At 39.8% G+C, this 24,118-nt stretch overlaps 1 protein-coding gene across 1 annotated transcript in view; it reads left to right on the forward strand.

Moving 5' to 3' along the window:
• Positions 1-1,080: 1,080 nt before the first annotated feature.
• Positions 1,081-24,118, forward strand: part of SFMBT2 (Scm like with four mbt domains 2) — a 248,989-nt gene continuing 225,951 nt past the window's right edge. Inside the window, exons 1-3 of the mRNA XM_036759565.1 lie at positions 1,081-1,225; positions 9,778-9,872; positions 13,183-13,423. Of these exons, the coding sequence (XP_036615460.1) occupies positions 1,123-1,225; positions 9,778-9,872; positions 13,183-13,423 (439 nt within the window). The 5' untranslated portion in view covers positions 1,081-1,122. The remainder of the gene's footprint in view (positions 1,226-9,777; positions 9,873-13,182; positions 13,424-24,118) is intronic.

Raw genomic sequence — 24,118 nt, forward strand, 5'->3', positions numbered from 1 at the left:
GGAGTTCCCACTGGTTGTAGGTGATGAACTGGCTCAGCCTTCTTGAAGGGCCTGGTGTTTTGACAGATGGGCCAGGCCGCTGCTGGCCTGAGCAAAGCAAAGTTGATCAGTGAATACGCTGGGTCCCTTAATGGACTTGGCTTTTCCTGCTGCTATTAACTCGAGTTACCAGCAGGACCTCTCCTTTCCAACTCACGGATCACCTACATACTTTCATCTCAGGATGCTCATTCACACAGGAAAAAGTAAGCCCAAAAGAATGAAGAGGCACCATCGACCAGGTAGAAGGGGAGGGAGATAGTCAATCAGATGGTAAATGTTTATTAACCTCAGTGTGCTAAGTGCTGGGGATACCAAGAGAGGCAAAAGATGGTCTAGGAGTCCATAGTCTAATGGGAGAGACATGATGCAGATCACTACAAAAGAGTCAAGGGAGGGATTTATGGATCTTTTTTTGCTTGGGCTCAGTTCTGGCCCAGTACCACTTGAGTGATCATTCCTTCTGACCCTTCAGCCAACCAGAAAACACCTCTTCACCCGACAGCATCTGCCCCCCTCAGTTGCTGTAGACAGCTGTGTGTTACACTGAAACTAGCCAGAGAATATTTCTCATGCACTTTAATACCAACCAGATCTAAGCCCTCATTGGTCAGCCCCTCCATTACAACAGTAATATAAAGTGACTTGTCTGGGGTCATACTTCTTATAAGGAGCCTAGCTAGGCAAGACTGAAACTCTGACCTTCCTGAGTCAAAGCCCAGCGCTCTGTCCACTGCACTGACTGTAGTGAGCAGTGCGAATCTCGGCTCTTGGTAAGATGGTGACAGTCTGTCCTCAGCGCTGGATGAAGTTATGAATTTGACCATGTTCTGTTCTGGTTTAATGAAGTGACCGCAGGATTCCTGATGCCTATGGAGTCTATCAGTCAGAGTACTTTAAATTTTAATGGTCATAATAAAGATGCAGTAGGACCAGATTTCCTCTTCTGGAGAAATAGGAAATATGTTGACTTGATGAGCGTGTCCTAATATGTTACTCTTGTCCTGAGTGCCGCTTTTTTTTTTCTCTTAAAGGAAGCTCTTTCTACAGGATGAAATAGGAGCAGAAGAGAGTTTTCCTTGAATGGTGCGCAGTGTGTCTTTGGTTTCCAACATGCAAGAGACTTCACATTTGTCACTGGAGAAGTGTAACAGTCCGGCCAATGGTAACAATGCATATGATTCAGGTGAGTTGATTTATCCAGGTTCATTTTACTATTTGAGTTACAAAATCATTTGTGTTGGGTTTTTTTTTTTTTTCTGGAATGGGAGGAAGGTAATTCCAGTTTTATTTAACTGAATTGAGCAATCTTTTTCAAACCCATATGTTGCACATTTTGGATGGTTTGCTTTCATGTTTTTAAAAGTATGCCTTTAGAATTTTGCAGGCTGACATTTAAAATTACCCTCATTCCCAACTCTGAGAACATCGAACATGAAAAGTTTAATTAATAGTTTATAAGAAATTTAAAAGTCGCAAAATTTGCAATGAATCCTCTTTCCTTGCTTTCTCTCTCCTCCCCCCTCCCCCACTCCAATCTACCATATAATCTAAGAGGAAAAGTCTTCAGTTGAATCCTAACATTTTTCATATTAATGATAAATGCTATGGAGCTGAGGGAATAGTTTCAGGAAGGCTAAAGTCTGGAGTGAGCTGAGGTTCCAGGAAAAAGCTAGGGATAACAGAAAGGACCTGTCTTTAAAGAGTATGTTCAGAGCAAATAGAATTTTGGGAGAGCTGGGCCCGCTGTTGCGAGTGGATTGGTATAATGATAGACAGCAGAGAGAAAAAGCAGACAATTACCTAATTTTTATTTTGGTTCTGTCTTCGCTATTTAGGAGAAGCTTATTTAGATGGGAAATTTAAGCCCAGGCTAGGTGATGAGATAGTAATAGAACACCCGACTATTTGTGAGTAAAAGTTTGTTGGCTCAGACAAATTATATCTCAGAATACTGAATGAACTTGTAGACGAGCCCACTGAATTGGTGCCAGGACTCTCTATGTAGTTGTGGAGAATGAAGGAGAGTCCAGAAGGCTGGAAACAGGCATATGTTGTCCTGATTTTTAAAAAGGAGGGTCCTAAATGACAGAGTGATGAATGGATTTGAAGTCATAGGACCTTGATTTGAATCTTGGCTGTGTCACTGCCCCGGAGCTGACTTTCCTTTTTTGTACAGTGAGGCAATTGCCCTGACGCTAATTGAACTATATGACCCTCAAGGTCATTTCCAGTTCTGCTTTGAAAATCATAGATGGTAATCTTGACATTAATCCCCAGAAAAATTTTGGAACAGGTCGTTAAAAGTGGATGGCTTGTAGACACTTGAGGATCAGTTGCCTCCAGCTTGGATTTGTTCACCCACAAGTAGCTCATGGTAACTTCATTCCTTTTTTGATGAAGTCTGGATTAGGGAAATGCTCTGAGAAGGTTGTATGTGGATATCAGCAAGACGCGTGACGAGATTCTTTCATGAAATCCTTGTGGACGAGGTGAAGAGACCATGTGAAGGGTATATGGCCCAGGAAATGAGGTTTCTGAATGAGTGTTGATTAAATGGCTCAATGTCAACTTATGGGGAAGTCTAATAATATGTCTCAGGGCTTTGTCTTGGACAGAGCCTGCTGAACACATTTGTCAGTGACACAGATAAAGACATAGGATTATCAAATTTTCACAGAACACAGAGATGAGAGGGGTAGCTAATGTGTTGGATGAGAAAGTCAGGATTCAGAAGGATAAAATAAAGGTCTGAAACACACCCTCTGGAGTAGGGCCATTCTGAAGCCGGCTAATAATTTGGCCTTCATCTTGTTAAATTTTCAATGTGACATTTTACAACTTGGGAATCTGCAAAGACTGTAAATTGGGACTTGCTTTATTGTTTTGTTGATCATCTAGATACTTAAGAAAGTGATAGATAAAATGTTAATTAATAATGCTGATGAAACTTATCATAGGTACATTTTCTTTATTGTGGAGGAGTTGATTGTTAAACATTTATCAGCATACCCTTGCTGTGGAGCCATGGAAGTGAGAAAACCCAAGTGGAGACAAATTTCTCTCCCAATGGAAATTTCTAGAAGAATTCCTTTTCCACTTAATCTTTTGGAATGACATAATCAGGCCGAATATCTCATTAGTGCTTTTTAACCTCCCTTCGTTCCTTCGTTCCAGGACTGCAACTTAGAGGAGGCCTTTTTTGAACTTTGATTAACCTTCCTGCTCTTGTGCAGTGAATAGAGGGCTGGACCCAGAGTCAGAACGGAGTTCTAAGCCAGCCTCAAACACTTACTGGTTGTGCGAGTCTGGGCAAGTTGCTTAACCTCTGTTTGCCTCAGTTCCTTCATTTGAAATGTGAATAATAATAGTATCTGCCTTTTAGTTGTTGTGTGGCAGCCAGGTGGTACAGTGGTTAGAGTGCCAGGCCTGGAGGTAGGAAGACTCATCCTCGTGAGTTCAAATCTGGCCTCAGGTTGTTACTAGCTGTGTGACCCTGGGCAAGTCATTTAACCCTGTTTGCCTCAGTTTCCTCATCTGCAAAATGAGCCAGAGAAGGAGATAGCAAACCAGTATCTTTCCCGAGAAAACCCCAAGTGGGATCACAAAGAGCTGGATTTAAAAAAAATGACTTATTAATTGTTGTGAGAATCAATTGAGATAATAATTATGTGAGCTAGCATTATTACCGTCCAGTGAATGAGGGGTCCTTAAAGGTAGGTAGTTTCCATTTTGGCTCTTCAATGCCATGCACTCAATAGGCACTAAATAAGTTTGCCAGATTGACCTGAGTTAGGGTATTTTTCTTTCTAGTGTACTTTGAAGTTTTTCTTAAGTCTTCTTTTTTTCAGTTCTTTGCTGAGCATGGTGGTTTTCAACTCTTAAAGCTTCTGGCTTTGACCGTATCTTACTTAGCATATCACCCCCCAGCCATCTGCCTTCTGTTGCGGCTGGGCCCCTTTCCACAAGAAGCTTTCTAAAGCCTTTAGAAGCCAACTAAGCACCGGCTTTTCACTTCTATGAAACCTTAACTGTTTCCTTCTGCTAAAGTGCTTTCTTCTATTCATTAATGACCCTATCATGTTAGAAATATTATACCTCTTCTACTTGAGGTCGGCCTCTTGTTCAAGGAAAGTCTCTTCTGACATGGTTTATGGATCCAGGTACTCCATGGTTCTGTAGCATTTTTTTTCCTCTTCTGGTTATTCTTGTTGGGATTGCTGAAAGCATGGATATAATATAATATGATATGACATGATAAAGGTTTTAAGGTTTGTAAAGTGCTTTAGATGTTATCTTATTTGATCCTCAAGAAAACCCTGGGAGGTAAGGGCTATTACCATTCCCATTTTCAGAGAAGGAAACTGAGACTGAATGGTTAAGTGACTTGGGATCACATGAATAAGTAGGAGTCAAACGCAGCTCCACCTGGCTCCCAAGTCCAGTGCTGTAAACATTGTGCTACGATGTCCTCCCAATTCATGCTGTATCTAATTTTCTAAGGTTGTGGATCCTTGACTTTGTTGAGTACCCTGTTACTTTGCCTTCACAGTTGTATCAGAGAAGCCTTAGTGGTTCTCCCAACAAAAAAGAGGCTTTGTGAAAGTAGAAATGGTATTAGAATAAGGTGCTGGGAGTAGGAACAAAACCAGTCACTTTGTAGGCAGGCAAAATGAAATGCCACCTTGGATACTCGAAGGAACGGGTGAATCCTAATGTGGTTTCTACCTTTGATGATAGATATATTCAAATACACTAATATAGTAAGCATTAAAGTTCGACATGTGTTAATAAAAATGAACCCTGTTTCAATTTGGAAGCCAGGTTTAGAAAGCTTGCCCAGTATTAACTGGGAGTCTGTGATACGGTGAATACTGTACAGATGTATGCTATGTACAGAGCCTACCTGGTGGTCTATATGGAATCTGACAAACCCATTCTGTGCATCGAGGTACAGCTATTTTAAGCAAACATCTAGCCAGGTTTAGATGACCCCAAACCTCTACTACTTTTTCTTTGTAACTCAGGAGTCCAAAGAGCTGTCTCTATTGTAACATGGGGCATAGCTAGCTCTTCTTTCTCATCACATGATTTATTTCCTTCAATCCCAAAGAGAATGTAGTCCTTTTCAGACAAAAGCTTGGGACGAAGGAAGGGAAAAGCTCATCTGCCCTGTTCTAGTATCTTTATCCCATGTGTGTATCTCTCTGCCTGTTGCTGGTCAGGAAACTGCTGTGATTCCTGACAGTGGTGGTTTTTCTGAAGCAGAACTTCAGGTTAAAACAATGGACTTGCAGTCTCATTAACAATCTCTTTCCCTCTCCTGTCCTGGTCTCTTTTCCTTAAGAAAGCTCAAATAATAGTGAGGATCAATAACTGACACCCAAGTCCTGTAAATGAAATAGGCACAACATAAAATTACTCCTCATCCTGCGAACACAGGCGACGTGCCCGGAATGAGCACAAATAGATGAGCTAGCCTAGGAACTGAAGACCTCTTCAGCAGACAAAATTGACAGCATTATCACAAGAAGCACAAAGAAGGAAATATACTAAAATACAATTTCTGGGAATTCTCAGCTCCTTCAATTTCTATGTGATAAAAGCAAGCAAAACAATATTCTGACACAGTGATAAATGGATTCCTTGATGTTATTTTTACAGACACAATAAATGTAATTTCCTGATGAAGTCTGTAGATAAAATGTTGATGTAAATTCAGACTGGGGGAGTGTCAGGATGAATAGGGGGCCTGTCTTTTTTTTTTCTTTAGTGATGGGAATATATCAACGATTGTATTCCTTGGATTTTTTGGTTTGGGAAGTAAGAAATCAAGACTTATGGGAAAATTTACATTTTTTAACTGAATTCCTTATTCATTTTGGATTCAAGTTAATATGGTACTGAATTGATTCATTGCCTGTTTGTGAAATGATTCAAGTAGGACTCAGGCTGCCCTAATTTAATTTTGTAACTTACAAAAGTGGCCTTTATTAGGATTTTCCCAGGAATCTCAGCCAGCTTCCTAAAACTGAGACAGGTGCCTCAAGGGCCATCGCATATAATTGTACCCATTTGGAGAGCCCTGCCTAACATGTTCACCAGAAAGAGAAGTCTCAGTTCTTTCCTCAAAGCCTTGGGTTTATCTGATGTATAGATATATTCAAAGGTTATCTCCTCCCATGAGATGGCTTAGTCTTTTTTGTACTGTACTAAAACGTTACCAGCCAACACTCAGTAAGTTTTCAAAAAGAGGTGGAAAAAAATAAAAGCAGTGACATCAGCCAGAAACTCTCCAGGTGAGAAGCTGTTTGCCTTACCTGATTTCAGATGCTTTTTTTATTCCCAGCCTCATGCTTAGCATTTCATTTGATGCCACTCAGAAGCTTTCCAAAGATCAGGAGCCGATCACCATTTCTTTCTCAGTATTTACTATTCTTTCTTTTTAAGGCTGCACAGACTGAATTCTCATTGACAGCCTGAGGGCTGAAGTATAATGGAATAAAATAATATTAGTTAATATAAAATAGCATAGACATATGAACATGTCCTTTCTTTTTCATCCCCTCCCCACCCCCCCCCCCCATTAGTTCCTGATTCTTCACTCAGGAATGTGTTGTATTTTTAAAATTAAACTTGTTGCGAGGCTATGTGTTGTAGAAGATAGGGCACTGGTCTTGGGAGTCCAGAGAAATTGAGACGCTTACTAGCTGTGTGACCCTCGGCAAGTCACTTAACTTCTGTCTGCTTCATATTTCTCATATGTTTAATGGGGAGGGTTAGGGCCTTTCTGGCCTTAAATCTATGATCCTGTGATCCTAAAAGTCTCTTTATTTGACAATAAAATCTATCCAGACTTTTTCCCTTTTGTGAAAACACGTGTATCCTAAGTTCTTTTGGGAAGGTGAGAGTGGATTTGTTTTTTATATTAATAATCTAACAATCTGGTCATGCAAATAGCTCTCTGTCTTACAAATCAAAAGACTTCACAGTGATTACTATTGATTAAAGTTCTGTTTTTCTTTAAAACTGAGGAGCTATGGGCTTTTCTTAATGTGATTTCTGGTGAATTTTCATTACATTAATAGGCAAGCTTTGTTGAGTAGTTGTGACTTCTGATGAATTTTCATTACATTAATAGGGAAGTTTTGTTGAGTAGTTCCTTAGCAGGGTGCGTGTAGTAGGCACTTACTAAATGCTTATTTCTTAGACTAGGGGAGGGGACTGTCACAATTTTGTTGATAAAATGAGTTTAAGAAGTTTATAGATCAGCTACAAAAACTTGCTCTGAGTTTATGTGGTCCTATGTTACAAATATTTTGTGTGCTTTATTTGGAATTTATTGATGATGTATCTTTATGAACTGGCCTCATCAGAAAGTAGTATATTGAACATGAATTTGAGAATGTGAGGAAGACCAAATTTGCTTGTAGTCTTTTGGTCAGTTATTGCAACACATGGTCAACAGATTAAGACCTAACTTTAGAACAGTAGAATGGTAGATCATTGGCACAGAGTGGACATAGAATTTATAGCAGCAAATAAGTGTAATAACTTTATATTTGGCAAGTGTAAAGACTTAAGGTTTTGGAATAAAAATTCATTATTTGGTAAAAATTGTTGGGAAAACTGGAAAGCAGTATGGCAGAAACTGGACATAGATCAATATCTTATACCATTTACCAAGATATGAGGTCAAAATGAATATATTGACCTAGTAGTATGAAGGGAGTTATTACAAGGAAATTAGAAGAACATGAACATATTATATTAGACTTAGGCAAGCAATTCATGAATAAATGAGATAGCAAAGTTAGGTATAAAATGGATAATTTCAATTGTATTAACTTAAAAAAATTTTGTATAACCAAAACATATCACTAAAATCAGAAGGAAAGCAGAAAATTGGAGAAAACATTATATAGACAATTTTTAGAAGCCTTTGGAAAGGATCATAGGATCTTAGATCCACGGCTGAAAGGGACCCTCCTCAGGGGCCATCTAGTCCAGTCCCTTTATTTTGCAGATCAGGGGGGTCAAGAGAGGGTAAATAGCTTTTTACTCAAGGCCTCCTAGGAAGCATGTTAGTTAGAATCCTAGAGCTAGAAGGGATGTCGGAGTCCATCTAACCCAACCCTTTCATTTTATAGATGGAGTCATTGAGGCCCCAGGAGATTGAGTGATTTATCTCAGGTCTCAAATAAGTAGTAAATGTCAGAGGCAGTTTTTGAACCCAAGTCCTAAAGAATCAGTGCTCTTCTGTTCTATTTTACCCCTTTGAGCCAGTTGAGAGTGATCTTGGTCCCCTTTTGCCTATTCCTTTTGATTCACATTTGGATATTTTTTCAAATTGGTAGGGACAGGGAGGCTTAAATTCTCACTTCCTGCTGCACCCATCTGTCCTGTGAAAACAATAGTATTCATTGAGTTTATCAAGCTGAATGAACATGATGAAGGTGGTTTTATAAAACATTTGATGTTTGTTGCAAGAAGAGGATTAAATTGTTGTGGATGTCTAATCACATTTAAGCCCCTGCTATGTGCCAGGCACTCTGCTTAGGTATTGGGGATGCAAAATAAAAAAAAGGCTACCGACAACCCCCCCCCAAAAAAAAGACCCCAACAACCATTCTCAAGGAATTTACATGCTAGCATGGAGACAACCCACACATGTAAGTAGATACAAAATAGCTGCAGCCTGCAATAAATTTAGAAAATTTCTGGAAATGAAAGAATTCTAGATGTGTCGTAGGTAATTTCTCAGTGAATTTTGTAGGTAGATTTTATAGTAAGTTTGCTGTTAACAGAGTGATGACATCAGATCAAAATACTGTCAAGGATGGAAGGTTACGGTGTCAGGCTCAGTGCCATTTCATGTATTTGTTTGGGTTTCCTGTTTCATATTATTGGGTAGTTAACTCCCCCTCATTAGACTGTTGGGTCTTTTGTTGGGACTTTTTTTTCTAGTGAGGATGGCATCATTGTCTAGCATTAAGAACAATGGAATGGAGGTACTGGAACCTCCAGGTCTAGTGCTGGTCCTGCCGCCAGTTAACCAGTGTAATTAATCTTCATTTAGTATAATTAATTGTTTTTGTATCTCAGATCTTCAATAAATATTCATTGAGCAAAGTGACTATAACCTCTCTGTTATAGTTTCCTTGCTCATAAAATGAAGATTTTTAATAACCCTAAGAAAGCTGGTTCTATTTGCAGTACTCTCCAAAGAACCCAATATAGTGCCAAGCGCATAATATGTTCAGCGAATACATAAAGTAAGAGGAATGAATAAAAATGTCAGAATGCTCCAGTGTGGAGAAATCTCTTAGTGCTTCCTTGGTTCCCGTGGTCATCCCTTTGAAGTCTGATGTGGCTACGTTTGATAACTCCAAACCGGTGCGCTAAAGCTCAGTAAAGATGTCAGTGAAATACTGTAGAGCCACTTGTTTTGTTTTTAGAAAGCTTATTAAATCCTTGACTCTAATAGGACCTCCGAGTGGAATTTCTTCATGGCTTCATTTCCTCAGCAGTCATCTTGATAACCAGCAAACCAAAGCCACGTGCGGAATACAACAAAATCCCTTTAAGCCAGTGCATCAGTTTTGCTTGCATTAAAGATTTTTCTAGTCTGACCAAACTGCCCTTGCCTTTACTTATTTCACTATGGGATTAATATTTTTGTGTTTTTCAGGGGTTTTATTTTTGGTTTAATTGTTGTCTCATTTTGTTTTTGAACAGATGAAGGTTCAAGCATGGAAGATCCCGACTTTAATTGGGGTGAATATTTGGAAGAAACAGGCGCAGTTGCTGCCCCTCATACATCATTCAAACATGTATGTAAAACCATCTTTCTTCCCTTTTTTCTGCTTGCTTTGCATTTAGATGTTTCAGGGTGAGTTTAGAAATAGATGCTAAACAATGACCGAGAAGCAAAGAGACCTTGAAAAGTAAGTGTGGAAGGAAACTCAGCTGTTTTTTGTTTGTTTGAAGAAGTAGAGCTGATAAGGAAATGTGAGGGATCTGGCTTTACCTGCGAAGGGTCTGCAATAGAGGATTCTCTTGCCCTTAAAAATAATATTTTCATCGCCATCAAGTAATATTGATTTAAACATACCAGCCTAGACTCTAAACTTGCTCACCACCGTGTAGTCTAGCAATGGTGGACAACTACTCAGTGTATGTTGACCGACTGCAGATGGTGGTGTGCCGGGTATTGTGCAAAACAAATTAGACAGATGTTGCCCCTGCTCTCTAGGGACACACAGCCCGAGGCAGGTGCCATTAATATGGACAAGCAGAAAGTCTGCAAACTAGGTGAGTAGTTCCAGGGATGGTCTGTTAAAACAATCAAGTAGACAGACATTTGTTCAGTTTTATTTTCTACCCTCATGTGTGTACAAAAGTGTTCTCTTATGTGATATACAGAGCTTTGGGGCAGGTCGAAGGCGATGATGGAGTCTTGCTTTAAAAAAGATTTCATCTGTGCCTTTTGTTTTTTACATCACAGTTATTTCTGAATACCCCTCCCACAAATGAGCACCTCTTGTGCAAAGAATAAGCATTAGGTAAAATTCTGCAGCTGAGGGGCCCTACTGAAAGGAGGAAGGTAGGTTTCATCTTCTGTTTCCTGGGACCAACATCGATTATTATAATAGGAGAGTCTCGTCATTGTTTTCACCTCCTTTTGATTTCTGTTGTCGTTTCATTTATTGTTCTATGGCTTCTGCTTACTTGTCTGCATCAACTTATATAAATCCTCCCATGCTTCTCCAAGTTTCTCACATTTATCTTCCTATTAAAATTTTTACATTGTGAGTTCCTTCAGCGCAGGGACCGTCTTTTGCCTTTTTGTATCCCTAGTGCTTAGCATAGTGCCTGGCACATAGTAGGTGCTTGATGAATGTGTATTGATTGACTGATAATGGTGCAATATTATTCTATTGAATTAATTTACCACAGTTTATTCTGCCATTCTCCAGTTTTTGGGCACCTACTTGACTTCCAGTTTTTGGCTCCTACAAAAATTGCCACTGTGACTATATTCATGTATATGGGACCTTTTTTTGGTTTTTTTTTTTCTCACTGACCCCTTTGGGGATAGAGCCAGTATTGGGATAGTTGGGCCAAAGGGTATGAGCAGTTTAGTTACTTTTCTTGCAAAACTCTAAATCATTTTCCAGAGCAGTTGGATAGATGAATCCACAGCTACACCAACAATGTATCATCCTGCCCGTCTCTCTGAAGTTCCCAGAACATTAACTGTTTTTGCCTTTTGTCATCTTTTGCCAGTTTGTTGGGGGTATGAGGCAAAACCTCAGAATGGTTTTGATTTGTATTTGTCTTAATACTAAAGTGAAGCCTTTAAAAATATGGTTGTTTATAATTTGCAATTCCTTTGAAGTGTTCACATTCTTTGACTACTTATTTGTTGGAGTTGGTTTGAAATAAAGCCTGTAGATTAGATTTAAAGAGTTTTATATAGTTCATTTTAAAGAACAGAGTTTATTGGCTCTTGCAACTAGTGGGAAGGTAGTTGGGTGGTTTGGGGTCATAGAGTCACTTTTTCTTGACTGTGTAAGAAGTCATGTGATGATTTTGAAATGGAAACCTTTATTTTTCCTGGGTAACTTTAATCCTGGTGGCTGAGGTTCAGTAGTCAAAGCAGGAGATTGTTGTGTGTTCTTAGTTATAAGTCACTATAAATTTACATAAAATTATCATTAATATTGTTTCTCCACAGAGTACAGATGACATATTCACCACTGGACAAGTTTCCAAAGAAAGTACAATCCTTTTCTTAATAGGATTATTACTAAAATAAGGAAATTGTATTTAACAGCATTAGAGAGGAGGTTAGAGAGGAGGTTAAGCTTCAGGATATGTGCTTTTAACTATAATAAACATTGCTTTGTAGGAAGTAGGAATTTGTCTGAGGAACACATTTCTTCTGCAGAGACTTCCCCAAGTGTTCAGGGCAAAAATTGATCTGAGCGTCTTATACTGAAATTAGGATACTGTCTTATACTTTACCTCCTTTATTGCTTGTGCTGAATTACCAAGCTTGGCAGCTCTTTTGAAGAGGGATGTTTCACTGTGAAGATAGATGTGAAGTTCCCTTTATTCAAGCTCTTTTTATTTCTACCTTCTCTAATGTGAAGGATTCTTTTACCTCTACCTTTAAGGGATGGACCTTTAGTGCTTAAGATGGACTAGCCGCTCATGAAACCTCAGAGCCTTAAGAATTAGGCACAGCCTGACAGTGTTAGAAGAGCCAGGTCTTAGAACTGCTTTTCTTAGAAGATGTTTCATACCTGCCTATAAAAGGAAGGAACCAAGCATTTATAACACACCTACCATGTACCACGCATGTGCCTTACAAATATTTAATTTGATCCCCACAGCAACCCAGGGAGAGGTAGGGGCTACTATTATCCCCATTTTATAGACGAGGATACTGAGGCAGAGTTTAAATGACTTGCCCAGGGTCACACCGCTGCAGGCTCATAATTTTTCAACTCTGCCACCAGCCTTTGGTATAATCAATTATACTTTTATACTTCAGTAATCCATGATTTCATTGCTGTGGGTGTGCTGTTCGCTGAAACAAATCGCAACCCTCTCTGTACTTTGATGGATGGTTTTGATTAATTACGGCAGTTGAGAAAATTAAATCTGCCAGCAGTCTAGTTAGAAATGTTCTGGCATTACTTTTCAGGCCATGGATGTTTATAGTGTACTAGATTGTGAGCCTCTTGAGGGCAGAGAACATTTCTTCTTCTGTGCATTCTCCATAGGACAAACATAGTGGTTTCCACATAGGAATTCATGCATTTCTTGGATGCTGATGTCTTTTGACACATCATCCGTGGAAGACTGTGAAATTTAGACCAAGCTTGCCGTGGCTTTTTGAGTTGACAAACATGTTGGTAAGTTGCTGGGTTTAAAAACATCCGTCTGCCGAGGTTTTAGAATAATAATATTAATTCTGTGCATTATTTTCGACGACGATTCCATTCCTTGTTTGTTTAATCAGGGCACAGTCGGGTTGGTCTTTGTATCGTTATCGATTCATATTAGCTATGTAAATCACCTCTCCCCACGTTGCCTGTTACAATCATTGCAATGTGTTTCTGATTCTGTAAGGTGGAAATCAGCCTTCAGAGCAGCTTCCAGCCTGGGATGAAGTTAGAAGTAGCTAACAAGAACAATCCGGACACATATTGGGTGGCGACCATCATAACCACATGTGGACAGCTCCTGCTGCTGCGGTACTGTGGCTACGGAGAAGATCGAAAGGCCGATTTCTGGTGTGATGTGATGACGGCTGACCTTCATCCGGTGGGATGGTGTACTCAGAACAACAAGGTGTTGATGCCCCCAGATGGTAAGTTCTACTCATCTGCTCTCCATCTTGAAGACGTTCTTCCTTCTTTATCCTCATGTTCATAGTTGCCACGGGAGTGGAAAGGAAATCATAGATATTGAATTAGAACCCTAAAAAACTGTTAATAGTAAAACACCTCTGTAATATTTTTTTGGAATTAGTCCTTTATTTCATCATCTGAGGAGTAGGGCTTTTTTTTGTCTTTTGTTTTGTTTTGTTTTTTAGCAGGGGCAAGGGGTAGACAAGGAATCCATTTCTAGATGTCAGAGTCTGATCTGACAGTTTTGTCATCCGTGGCCTTTAACAGATGAAGGTGTTTGAGCCCAAAGCTAGAATTGTTGGGTTTTTTTTTTTAAGATGGGGGCAGGGAGGGGAAGCTGAAAAGCGAGATGCCAAAGAGAAAGTCTGGTTTTCTTTTTGGTGATTGAGGACATCATTTTTTTTTTCTTTTACTTTAGGTAACTGACATTTTTAACGCTACCGTTGAGCATCTTAAATAGCCTTCCTCTAATATGCTTTAATTTGCCTCGTCAGGGGATGGTCATAGTGTGAAACATTGAGAAAACCAAACAGATGTGGAAAAATTACATCATTCTCAAGGGAGCTTGTGAAATTTCTGTCCCTAAGGTCACTTTAAAACTGGATTAGGCTGAATGATAGAAGTAGAATTTAGGAAATTTGTCTCTCTTGCTGTTGAGATGAGAAAGCATCAGATTCTATGATTTTGGGGCCACATTCTACATCTGTGCTTTATGCCTTAGCAGATTCAGCTGTATTGAAAATATCGGATTCAGTCTCTTCCCCGTACTTATTTAATGTAGGACTTAACTTTCAAAATGTAAGAGTGTTTTAGATTAACCTGTTGGTGTTAAGAAGTTGCGATGTTTTAAAGTTAAATGATGAATAGCTTTGCATGATGTGTTGTAAATCACTTTAGTTTTCCAAGCCATGAAACTTACTGGCTTTTTAAGATGCCTGATCATTGGAACTAAAGCTTTTCAACTTTGAATTTTTGGTGGGATTGGTTTTTATTGGCATATTTGCACTTTCTTGCCATCATCTTTCATCAGTACACTGATGAAAGAGCAGGCGTAGGTTGGCGTTACAGTATGTTACTGTGCACACAGCTGGTCTGTATGAAGATCAGCTCCACGACCTTGACCTCTGCGACAACGTGTTCTGACCAACTGAGCTACGGATCCCCAGAACATTTCATTTGCTAAAGAAGATTAAAGCAACATTGACATAGCAACAAATAAAAGCTTTTTCAGGAAGATAAACCTTGAACTGAAGTTGGTGACCTATGTCTGCAGCCGCTGCTACTGGGAAGTTGGAGGCTGGTGAATCATTTGAGTTTGGGAGTTCTGAATTACGGTAGGGCTATGGCCAAGTAGGTGCCCTCACTAAGTCTGGCATCACTATAGTTCTTCCTTCGCACCATCAGGAAGGGGGTAAAGAAGGACACACACACACACACACACACAGGGAGGGGGAGAGAAACAGAGACAGGGAGGGGAGGGGTGGAGGGAAGGGGGGAGAAGGAGACAGAAACACAGATGATTGGAGACAGGAAAGGAGGGGGAGAGAGAGACAATAGAGAGACAGAGAAAGACACAGAGAGAGAGAGAATATGAAAGAGAGAACGTACCATTTTATGATCGGTGCTGGGTTAATTGCTTGCATTTTTTCTATCCCTTCTCCCTCTATCTCCCCTATTTGATTGATTTCTGTTAAAAAATTTCATTTTCACATATAAAATACTTGCTTTTATGGTTTTGAGGGAGGTTTGCAGGCAAAAACCTCTGATTAGCTGGTTTTGGGTCAGGTTCCAAGTGTACCTTAGCTTTCATATTCTCTCTAGACTTTAATATTAAACAAGCAATATGAGAGTCAGCCTGAGAAACAGTGCAGGATTTGGAGTCAGTGCCCTGGGTTTGAATCCTGGCTTTTCTACTTACTGTCTCTATGATTTGGGGCAATAAACTAAACCCTTTGGGCCTCATAGCACCTAGTAGAGTGTGTGATATACGGGCACCTAAATAAGTTGAGTAATCTGTTAAAAGAGGAGTTTGGGATAGTTATCTCCAAGGTCCCTTCAGACTCTGAACCTGCGATCCGTGTATGTTGTAGAGGATGGGACGTGATGTTTTAGGCTGAACATTGTAACTATTTGGAAACACTGGTTGTTCTGTAGACCAAGATCTAGGCCAAATTTATAACACTTTTCAGGAACCACTTCAAATGAATAACATTAATGTAGTGTAATAGTCGAAGACAAGAGACAGTGTAGTATCATGAGAAGAAGAAGGTCTGCCTTGAAGTCCAGAAGACCTGGGTTTAAGGTATGGTTCTGATGTATAGTAATATAATCATGAGAAAATCCCTCACCTTCTCAGTGTCTGAGGGGACTCTTTAAGACTGACTGCAAATTAACCATTAGTAACGGTTACTGATTCGGAGATGTGGGGAGCTTTGACACAAAGGGTTCCTCACGTTGATAAAATCACAGATTTGGACACTGGCCCCCCACCCCCAACAGCAGCAGCGGCAACGACTGATGCAATGCTTTAAGGTCTCGGAAACACTTTGCAAGAAGTATCTTATTTGAGCTTAGCAACAAGCCCATGAGGTGGATGGCACAAGTATTTGTCTTCATTTTACAGAGAAGTAAACTGAGGCCCTTTCAGAGAGATGGAGGGGCTTGCCTTTTGGTCACACAGTGAATGGAGGTAGGGTGTGGGTAAGTCTTCCTGACTCCAGGCCCACCAAACCATTCATTGTGTTAGGCTATTTCTTTATGGTGTCTCTCTGGGTTGTTAGAAGAGATGCCAAAATATTTGGAGATGTTTTTCTTATTGGTATGCACTGTAAAGTTTTTCAAAAATTTCTCTTTATTGAATTTTTTTCCATTTAAGAAATTCAGAATTTCACAAATATTGCCAAAATGAACCCTTGCATATATACTGTAGAACAAGAGCTGTTATACATGCAACTTCAAATCTCTTATGGAAGCTTGCTTTTATTTTCAAGTGTATACAGTTTTCATCATGTTATTTTTTTTGCACCGTTGTGTTTGTGATTGCTTCTAGACTTTCTTCTCTTCTATAAATTTCCTCCAACTTCACTGATATGAGCTAGCTTAATGGTAGAATATTAAAAATATTTCCCAGGTAATAATAATATTAATAATAAAGATAGCTAGCATTTATATAATGCTCTAAGGTTTGTAAAGTGTTTTACAAATATCACCTCATTTTATCCTTACAACCACCTTGGGAGGTAGGCACTACTGTTATCCCCATTTTTACAGATGAGAAAACTGAGGCAAGTAACTTGCCCAGAACCATATAGCTATTAAGTGAAGCTGGATTTGAACTCGAGCCTTCCTGACTCCAGGTCACTAGCGTGGATAGGTGACTGCTGTGAGACTGCCTTGTGTGTGAGTCATTTATAATGATGTCCTTTTGCTAGCTGATTACCAAACCCCCTGGGAAGGGATGCAGATTAGCCCTACCTTAGGATGAATTCTCTATTGTGAGTAGTACCAGTACCCCATAAGAGCTAATGGGTTCATCTTGTGAAGACTCCCTAGCATTGCTTGAAAATAGTACCTCATTTATTAATCAATTCTCTTTTCTCACTTGGGTGAAATGTGTGTCAGCAGTCCCAGTTTCAGAAACACTTTCACATTTATAGCCTACTGATTTGTACTGTTAAACAAGACGCAGACACCCTAAACATGACAAATTCAAGATGAAAAACAGAAAAACCTGGTAAAAAGGGAACCTGCAAAAAAACAAAAAAAAACCTAAGGAAAAAATGGTGCCCAGTAACTCAACACTAATAGAGTTGAAAGGTTTATTATCCTAACAATAGTAAATTATGTTTATTTGAGGATGTTTCTCTTGTATTTTCTTTAAAAAAAACTTTAAAAATTTAGCTAATAATCAATATGGCTTAGAAATCTACAGCACAGAGAACAAAGTCAGGAAATACCAAGGTCATGGGGCAAGAGGTTTTATTGATTGCTGTAGTACAGGATAATTATTGCTTTGTAGCCAGAGGCTGCTGTTCTTCAGGGGAACAGTAGAATCTCCTTTTGATCCAGGATTCTTGTTTTTGGATTTTTGAGCCTTAGAGAGGCAACTATAGACCCTTTAAACTGTAGTTGAAGCTTGCAACTGTTTGTTTGAGGTTAGGTATGGCTAAATTTGGAAAGTAACATACTACATATTAACTTGAACAATGAAAATGCATGATGTGATCTGGTTTGAGTTGCTAGAAGGTAGTTTAGACATCCTTTCTTAGTAGTGTATTGTAGTGGAAAGAGCCTTGAACCTCGGAGTCAGGAGAAATAGATTTTGGTTTCATCCCTGGCACTAGCAAGGTCTATGTCCTGGACAAGTCATTTCTTCAATCTTTAGTTTCTATATCTATAAGAAAGGGGGATGGAATGAAAAGTCCCCTTCCCTGTAATTGTCTATGATATGCCTCTTTTGAAATAACTAAAGATTACAAGGTTTTCTCCCAGTTTCACAGGTGTACCCTGAAGCAAGGAGAGATTATGAACCTGTACTACAATTAGTTGGTGATTCCATGATGGAGTTGGGATCAAAATAGTGGTCCATTGAAGCCTAGTCCAAGGATTCCGAATGGAACTCAAAAGTCAAGTGGTGCCACTGAAAACTGTAAATTTTGGTTTGACTGATGCATAAAAACCATTGTATTAAGATGATTTTAGCCACTAAATAGAGAGGATTGTGCAAACAGGAAGCCCGCATGTTTCATATAAACAGAACAAATGGAACTTCTTGGTACTATGATTCCGTAGCAGAGTCAGGTCAATGAGGTGACAATTACTACAAAGTTGAGTTGAGAACGCCTGAGGGGATGAGACTGCTTCCATGTTTGGGTGGTGCCATCACTTTCTTAGGCTAGACTAGGGTGGGGGTGGAGTCTTGGGACGGGGAAGAGAAGAGAATACACATTTATTAAGTGCCTGCTGTGTGCACCAGGCACTGTGTGTGATAAGTGACTTCCTTTCTTTGAAAGTCCAGGGCCTCTACAGTAGAGCCTAATACACTGAGTGGCATTCTGAGATTATCTACAGGGTCATTATATTTTTCTCAAGTCATTTTTGTTGTGAGAGGAATTTTATTATTTTAGATGACAGTTTTACAAAGCACTTTGAGCTCTTCACGTCACCATATTTCCCTGCATTGCTCTTTTAAATTAATTTTATCTGTGAATTAATGGGAGCAGCAGTTATTCCATTAAGTGTTACGAGGAGGCAAACAGCATGGCGGCAGCTCAACTATCTGTCATTAAGATTTGATTTCATCAGCCGTCAGAGAACTCCATTAATAAGGGTCTGTTTTGAGAGGCCCAGGTTTCAGTCACAGATTGCCTATTCAAAGAGCCATGTTCTTGCTTATAAGCTAGGTAGGACTAATCGGTACTAATCTTTCATATTAAAAGTATTAAAAAAATACTACATTACTACAGCAGAAGATTATGGCTCACGTAAGAGGAGTGAAATGTAAAACATTTTGGCTTGACAAATCAGTAATGCCTGATTTATTCATCAGCACATACAGTGCTTGGAAAGGGCAGCTGCCAAATAATTATTGTTTATAGTGATAATGTAAGGAAATCATTTAATCCACTGACTGTTTCATTGTTATTTATTGAGAGATAGTGACATTACCTCATGGTGTAATGTCTGTGGGCAGAGAGCTGTCTTGCTTTGGCAGGTGCATCTTGGCATCCTTTACGAGAGGTCTTATAACTGTTGAGGTGCGTCTGTGCGTGTGCTATAGGACAGTGCCCCTCTAAGTAGAATCCCTTGTTTTCTGTGGTCAAAGTTAAAGAAACGGTCTCCTTGAACATTCAAAATCAGATCACCAGTTTAATTTTCCTCCTTATCCTTTCTATAATTTAAATGACAAGCTTAGCTCTCAGCATAGTGACTTTTTGTTTACTACTCAAAGGAGAAGCAACATTACTGAAGTTAGAAAAATACGCATATAGTCAAGCAACCAACAGGAATTTGTTTGTTATGGCTTGTTATATGCCAGACACTGTGCTGGGTACTCAAGATTCCAACACAAAAATGAAACAGTACCTGCCTTTTAGGAACTTATATATTCCATTGGGGGGAATAACAGTTACACATGTTAAGTACATGGGAAAATATAACTAATTTAAATAAAGAAATGTTTATGAGGAGATAGGAAAAAATATCGAAATCAGCCTTCAGCTGGTTTTGTTACTAAGTTCCTGGGACTGATTTTGCTTGACTATCATTTTATTGCAGTTGTGGAAACAAGGAAGATTCCAGGAGTTGTCTGTGACTATTCTTCAGTTGGACCACTGAGATCAATGAACAGTTATTTCTATTTTTAGAGTAGGCCTGGAGGATATGGATGTTTGTGGAAAGTGGGAGAAATCTAGCTGGCCTGTGAAAACTGAAGTGGGCCGCCTGGACCAGGGAGCAGCGTAGTAGGGAGATAAGTAAAAGGCAGCCTTAAAAGCCAAGTTAGAGATACAAAATAGGGCAGGGCTCATGTCCTGCAAGCCGGGCAGGAGTTATGAGGGGCACTCTGTGGAAGGTGGCAGTGGTATTCTGTTGGCAAAGAAGCTAACGTCAGTAATCATATGTTAGCGGGAATGCAGCACAAAGTAATTATTCTGTTAGTTGCTTCAACATTGATCAGACATTTAAAAATGTGTCAGTAACATCTGCAAGATGTTTGGGATTTGTATAGAGAATCCAGAAGATGTCCGTGAAAATTATGAATGGGTTTGCCCTCAGTCAGCAGCATGACCTTTTGCAAAGGAGAGATGATCTCTGATGTCCTTTTCAACTGAAAAATTCCATACTTTTGTTCTTATTGCAACTGGGCAAGGGGCTGGTCCTTCGACTCTTCATATAAGGATGGAAAGACAGTGAGCCAGGTGGGGGTGACATGATACAGTGGGAATAGTGCTGGATTTAGAGTTGGGGCCTAGGATCAGATTCTGACTCAGCTACTTCCTACTTGGGTAATTTTGGATAAATCATTTCTCTGGGGTGCTGTTTCCTCATCAGTACAAGGAGGGGCTTGGAGTAGGGGACATGGAATGTCTTTTCCAGCCCTACATCTACTCTCCTCTGGTTCTTACAAGTAGGGTAGGGATGGTTCAGTGGGCAGACATGGATCATGGTCTGTCTGTGGTGGGGAGGGGATGGAGAATGTCATAGCGGTGACCTCTGTCTGTAAGTAGGTTGCCTTTAAAACCATATTAAAGCTTGAATGTAAACATTCATTTTGTGCTCCATGAAGCAGGAGCTTGGATGTTGTGATTGACAGCTGGATTTGGTATGGATTTCTGTCTTGCAGCTGAGCCAACAGACCAGAATCTCCTCTGGCATTATCTTAATGCCTTCTCTGGGATGTATTATAGGCACTAAAAGAGGAGAGTACTGTGTACACTTGTAATTGCCGCGGTAGTTTTTGTCTTAACATTATTGACAGAAAATAACTCGAGTAGACGGGTCTTAGAATATTATGATATTAACAGAAAGCTTGGGCGGAAACCTGAGAGGTCTGTTAAGAACTATGTGAACATTGTCATATGTACCTAGTGCTGTTTGATGCCTTAAAAAAGCCACAGACGTTTCCTGATTTTCAAAGTGTCCCCTACTCCCCTGTCACAGAGAAAACCAATTAACCAAACCTTAAATGCAGTAGCAGTTGATAGAATGTACGCAACCCCTCCCCCCAGTCTCTCTCTCTCTCTCTCTCTCTCTCTCTCTCTCTCTCTCTCTCTCTCTTCTTCTTTCCCTCCCCTCTGCCCCCCGCCGCCCTTCTCAGAAAAATCATGGGCCCACAGAGAGCTAGAAAGGACCTTAGAGGTCATTTAGTCCAACCACATTTTAGAGATGCATAGACTGAGGCTGGAAGAGTGCCAGTGACTTACAGGTCATACAGGTAGTAAGAGGCAGAAGTGGTGTTTGAACCCAGGCCCCTCTGGCTCTAAAACTAATTGTTCTGCTACGCTGCTGGAAATACGTTGCATTGCCTTTCCTCTGGAGTCAGTATTGGTCCTTGTCTTTAATCTGCCGTTAGCTGCCTTTGAATGTTTTTCATTTCTGTTATTCTACTTGTTTATTTATGAGGCTGTACCACGTGCAGTGGGTGAAGTGCTGAACCCAGAGTTAGGAAGACCCGAGTTCCCATTTGGCCTCAGACGCTTAATAGCTGTGTGACTCTGGATGGGTCACTGAGCCTTGCTTAGCCAAAGTTTCGCCATGTGTAAGTCGGGGATCATAATAGCACCTACCTCCCTGGGTTATTGTGGGGATCAGAGGTAGTACTTGTAAAGTGCCCTGTAAACCTTAATGTGCTGTGGAAATGTTAGCTTTTATTATATTTTGTTATTATTATCATTGTCATTATCATTTCTTTTTATTCTTGACCTCCTTAATGGGATCTTGAGTCAAAAGATATAATCAGTTTAGTGACTTTGATAGTGGATAGAAAAGTTATTTCTTAGTGGTTTTGATTTTTTATGGGGGCAGGGATGGGGGAGTGGGAGATGAGGATAGCTAGATGGTGGAGTGGATAGAGCAACAGGCCTGGAGTGAGGAAGGCCTGAGTTTGTATCTGGGCAAGTCACTTAACCCTATTTGCCTCAGTTTCCTTATCTGTAAAAAATGAGTTAGAGAGGGAAATGGCAAACCATGCCAGTATCTTTGCCAGGAAAACCCCAAATGGGGTCACGAAGAGTTAGACCTGACTGAAACAGCTGAACGACAGCAAAGTGGGAGATAGATTTGTAGTTGAAAAACAAAGCGTAAACTTAAGGCCACAGTTTCTTTGAATCATAATCACAGAATGATGATTTTTTTCCTGAGCTTTAACATCTGAGTCTCAGTAGGAATATTCTTACTTCTTTTAGAGGTGAGGTACTTAGGCTGGTGTTATTTCCTTAGCTGTTTAATGTTCTCCAAGAGCACAGGTCTATTAGGGGTTACTGACAAATAATTCATCTAGTATATATCCTTCTGGTATACAAATGTTTGTTAAGGATTTAAATAAGATAGTTGCTTATGTGCTTTCGTTATGAAGTGTGTCTGGGGCCTGGGTTTGCTTTTTGGATTTTTTCTCTTAATTCTCCCGTTGGGAAGCCGTTAGATGTTACTTTTTTGTACTGTCTTTGTGCTGGTGCTAGATAACCAAGCCTTTTAAAATGAAAGTATAATTGGGTAAATAGGCTTTGAACTATGGTCCAAGGACAGTCTCTATGGAGTAAAATATGGATCTGTACTCTTTGCAGGTATTTCTGTTGCTCAGATGGCTTTAATAAAAACTGAATGTTCTATTAAAACTTAACAACGAGCATCAATACAACTAACTCCACTTGCCTTGTACCTACTTAAATTTAATTAATTAATTTCAGTGCATAAGATAGAAAGATTTTTTAAATTGCTCCCTTTAAGTCCCCATCAGGATTCCTTGCCCATTCAGTCTCATTCTATTTCCTTGTGTTGGCATGTGTGCTCCGTTCTCCTGGTTTTGCTTCCAAAGGTCCTTTCAGCTTTCTTTGTATTCCTTCTACTTGTTAGTTTTAATAGCATCCAATCAGTCGCCAACATTACCTTCACAGTGTCCCTCCCATCTGTCCTCTTCTTCCCACTCAGCTACCAGCCTAGTTCAGGCACTCATCTCTTCCCTGAGCTACTGCGATAGCTTCCTAATTGGTTGCCTGCCTCCCGTGTCTCCTTTCTCTAATCTATCATCCATCCAGTTGCCAAATTGATGTTCCTAAAGTGCATGTCCGACTATGTCTCTCAGTGCGATTTAGTGGATGCCAGTTGCCTCTAGGTAAAAATGCAAATTCCTCTGTTTGGCATATCAAACCCTGCACAACTTGGCTCCAGACTCCCTATCAAGACTGATTTGATATTCCTCCCCCTTCACAGAAATCTCCAGCCAAATTGGCCTTCTTCACGTTCCCTTGACGTGACGTGACATTCCATCTCTTACCTCTTTGTTTTTACACAGGTTACCACCTCCCCCTCCCCTCCCCTGGAATGCCATTCATTCTCTGTTCCTTGGTATCTGCTTCCACCAATATGTTTCCACTCCTCAACAACTTTTAATATATTTTTATTCACTTATCAGTATGCATGCTATTTTCCATGAGTAGAATATAAGCCCCTTTAGGGCAGGAACAATTTTCATATTTGACTTTGTATCCCTCCTGCCTGGCCTGGTGTAGATAGTTATTTATTGAATACTTTTGAGGCTAGCACTGGACTTTGAAATAATAATTCATTTCAGTAGACTTCAGCTTGGAAAAATCAAATGCTATACATATCTTGTGGGATATAGTGGACTGGACAGAAGGATTCTTGAGAGATCACTTGATCATTCCTATTTCTTTATGGCAGGAGTGTAAATAAACCATTACAACCAGATGAGAATCTCTCCCTTTTAGAGCAGTAAGAAAATGGAGTGGCAAGAGGATACGTTTGGAGTCAGCAAGGCTTAGATTTGAATTCTGTCTGTGACGGGAATGAATTCTGTGACTTTGGGCAAATCACCTGCTTCGAGACTCAGTTTCTTCTTCTGTAAATCAGGCATGAAGATGTAATACACCACTGCCAGATGATATTGTACTACCTCTGCCCAGTCATTAGGAAAGTAC

The sequence above is a fragment of the Trichosurus vulpecula genome, chromosome 5, assembly GCF_011100635.1.
Source record: "Trichosurus vulpecula isolate mTriVul1 chromosome 5, mTriVul1.pri, whole genome shotgun sequence".
In the NCBI taxonomy this organism is placed as follows: domain Eukaryota; kingdom Metazoa; phylum Chordata; class Mammalia; order Diprotodontia; family Phalangeridae; genus Trichosurus; species Trichosurus vulpecula.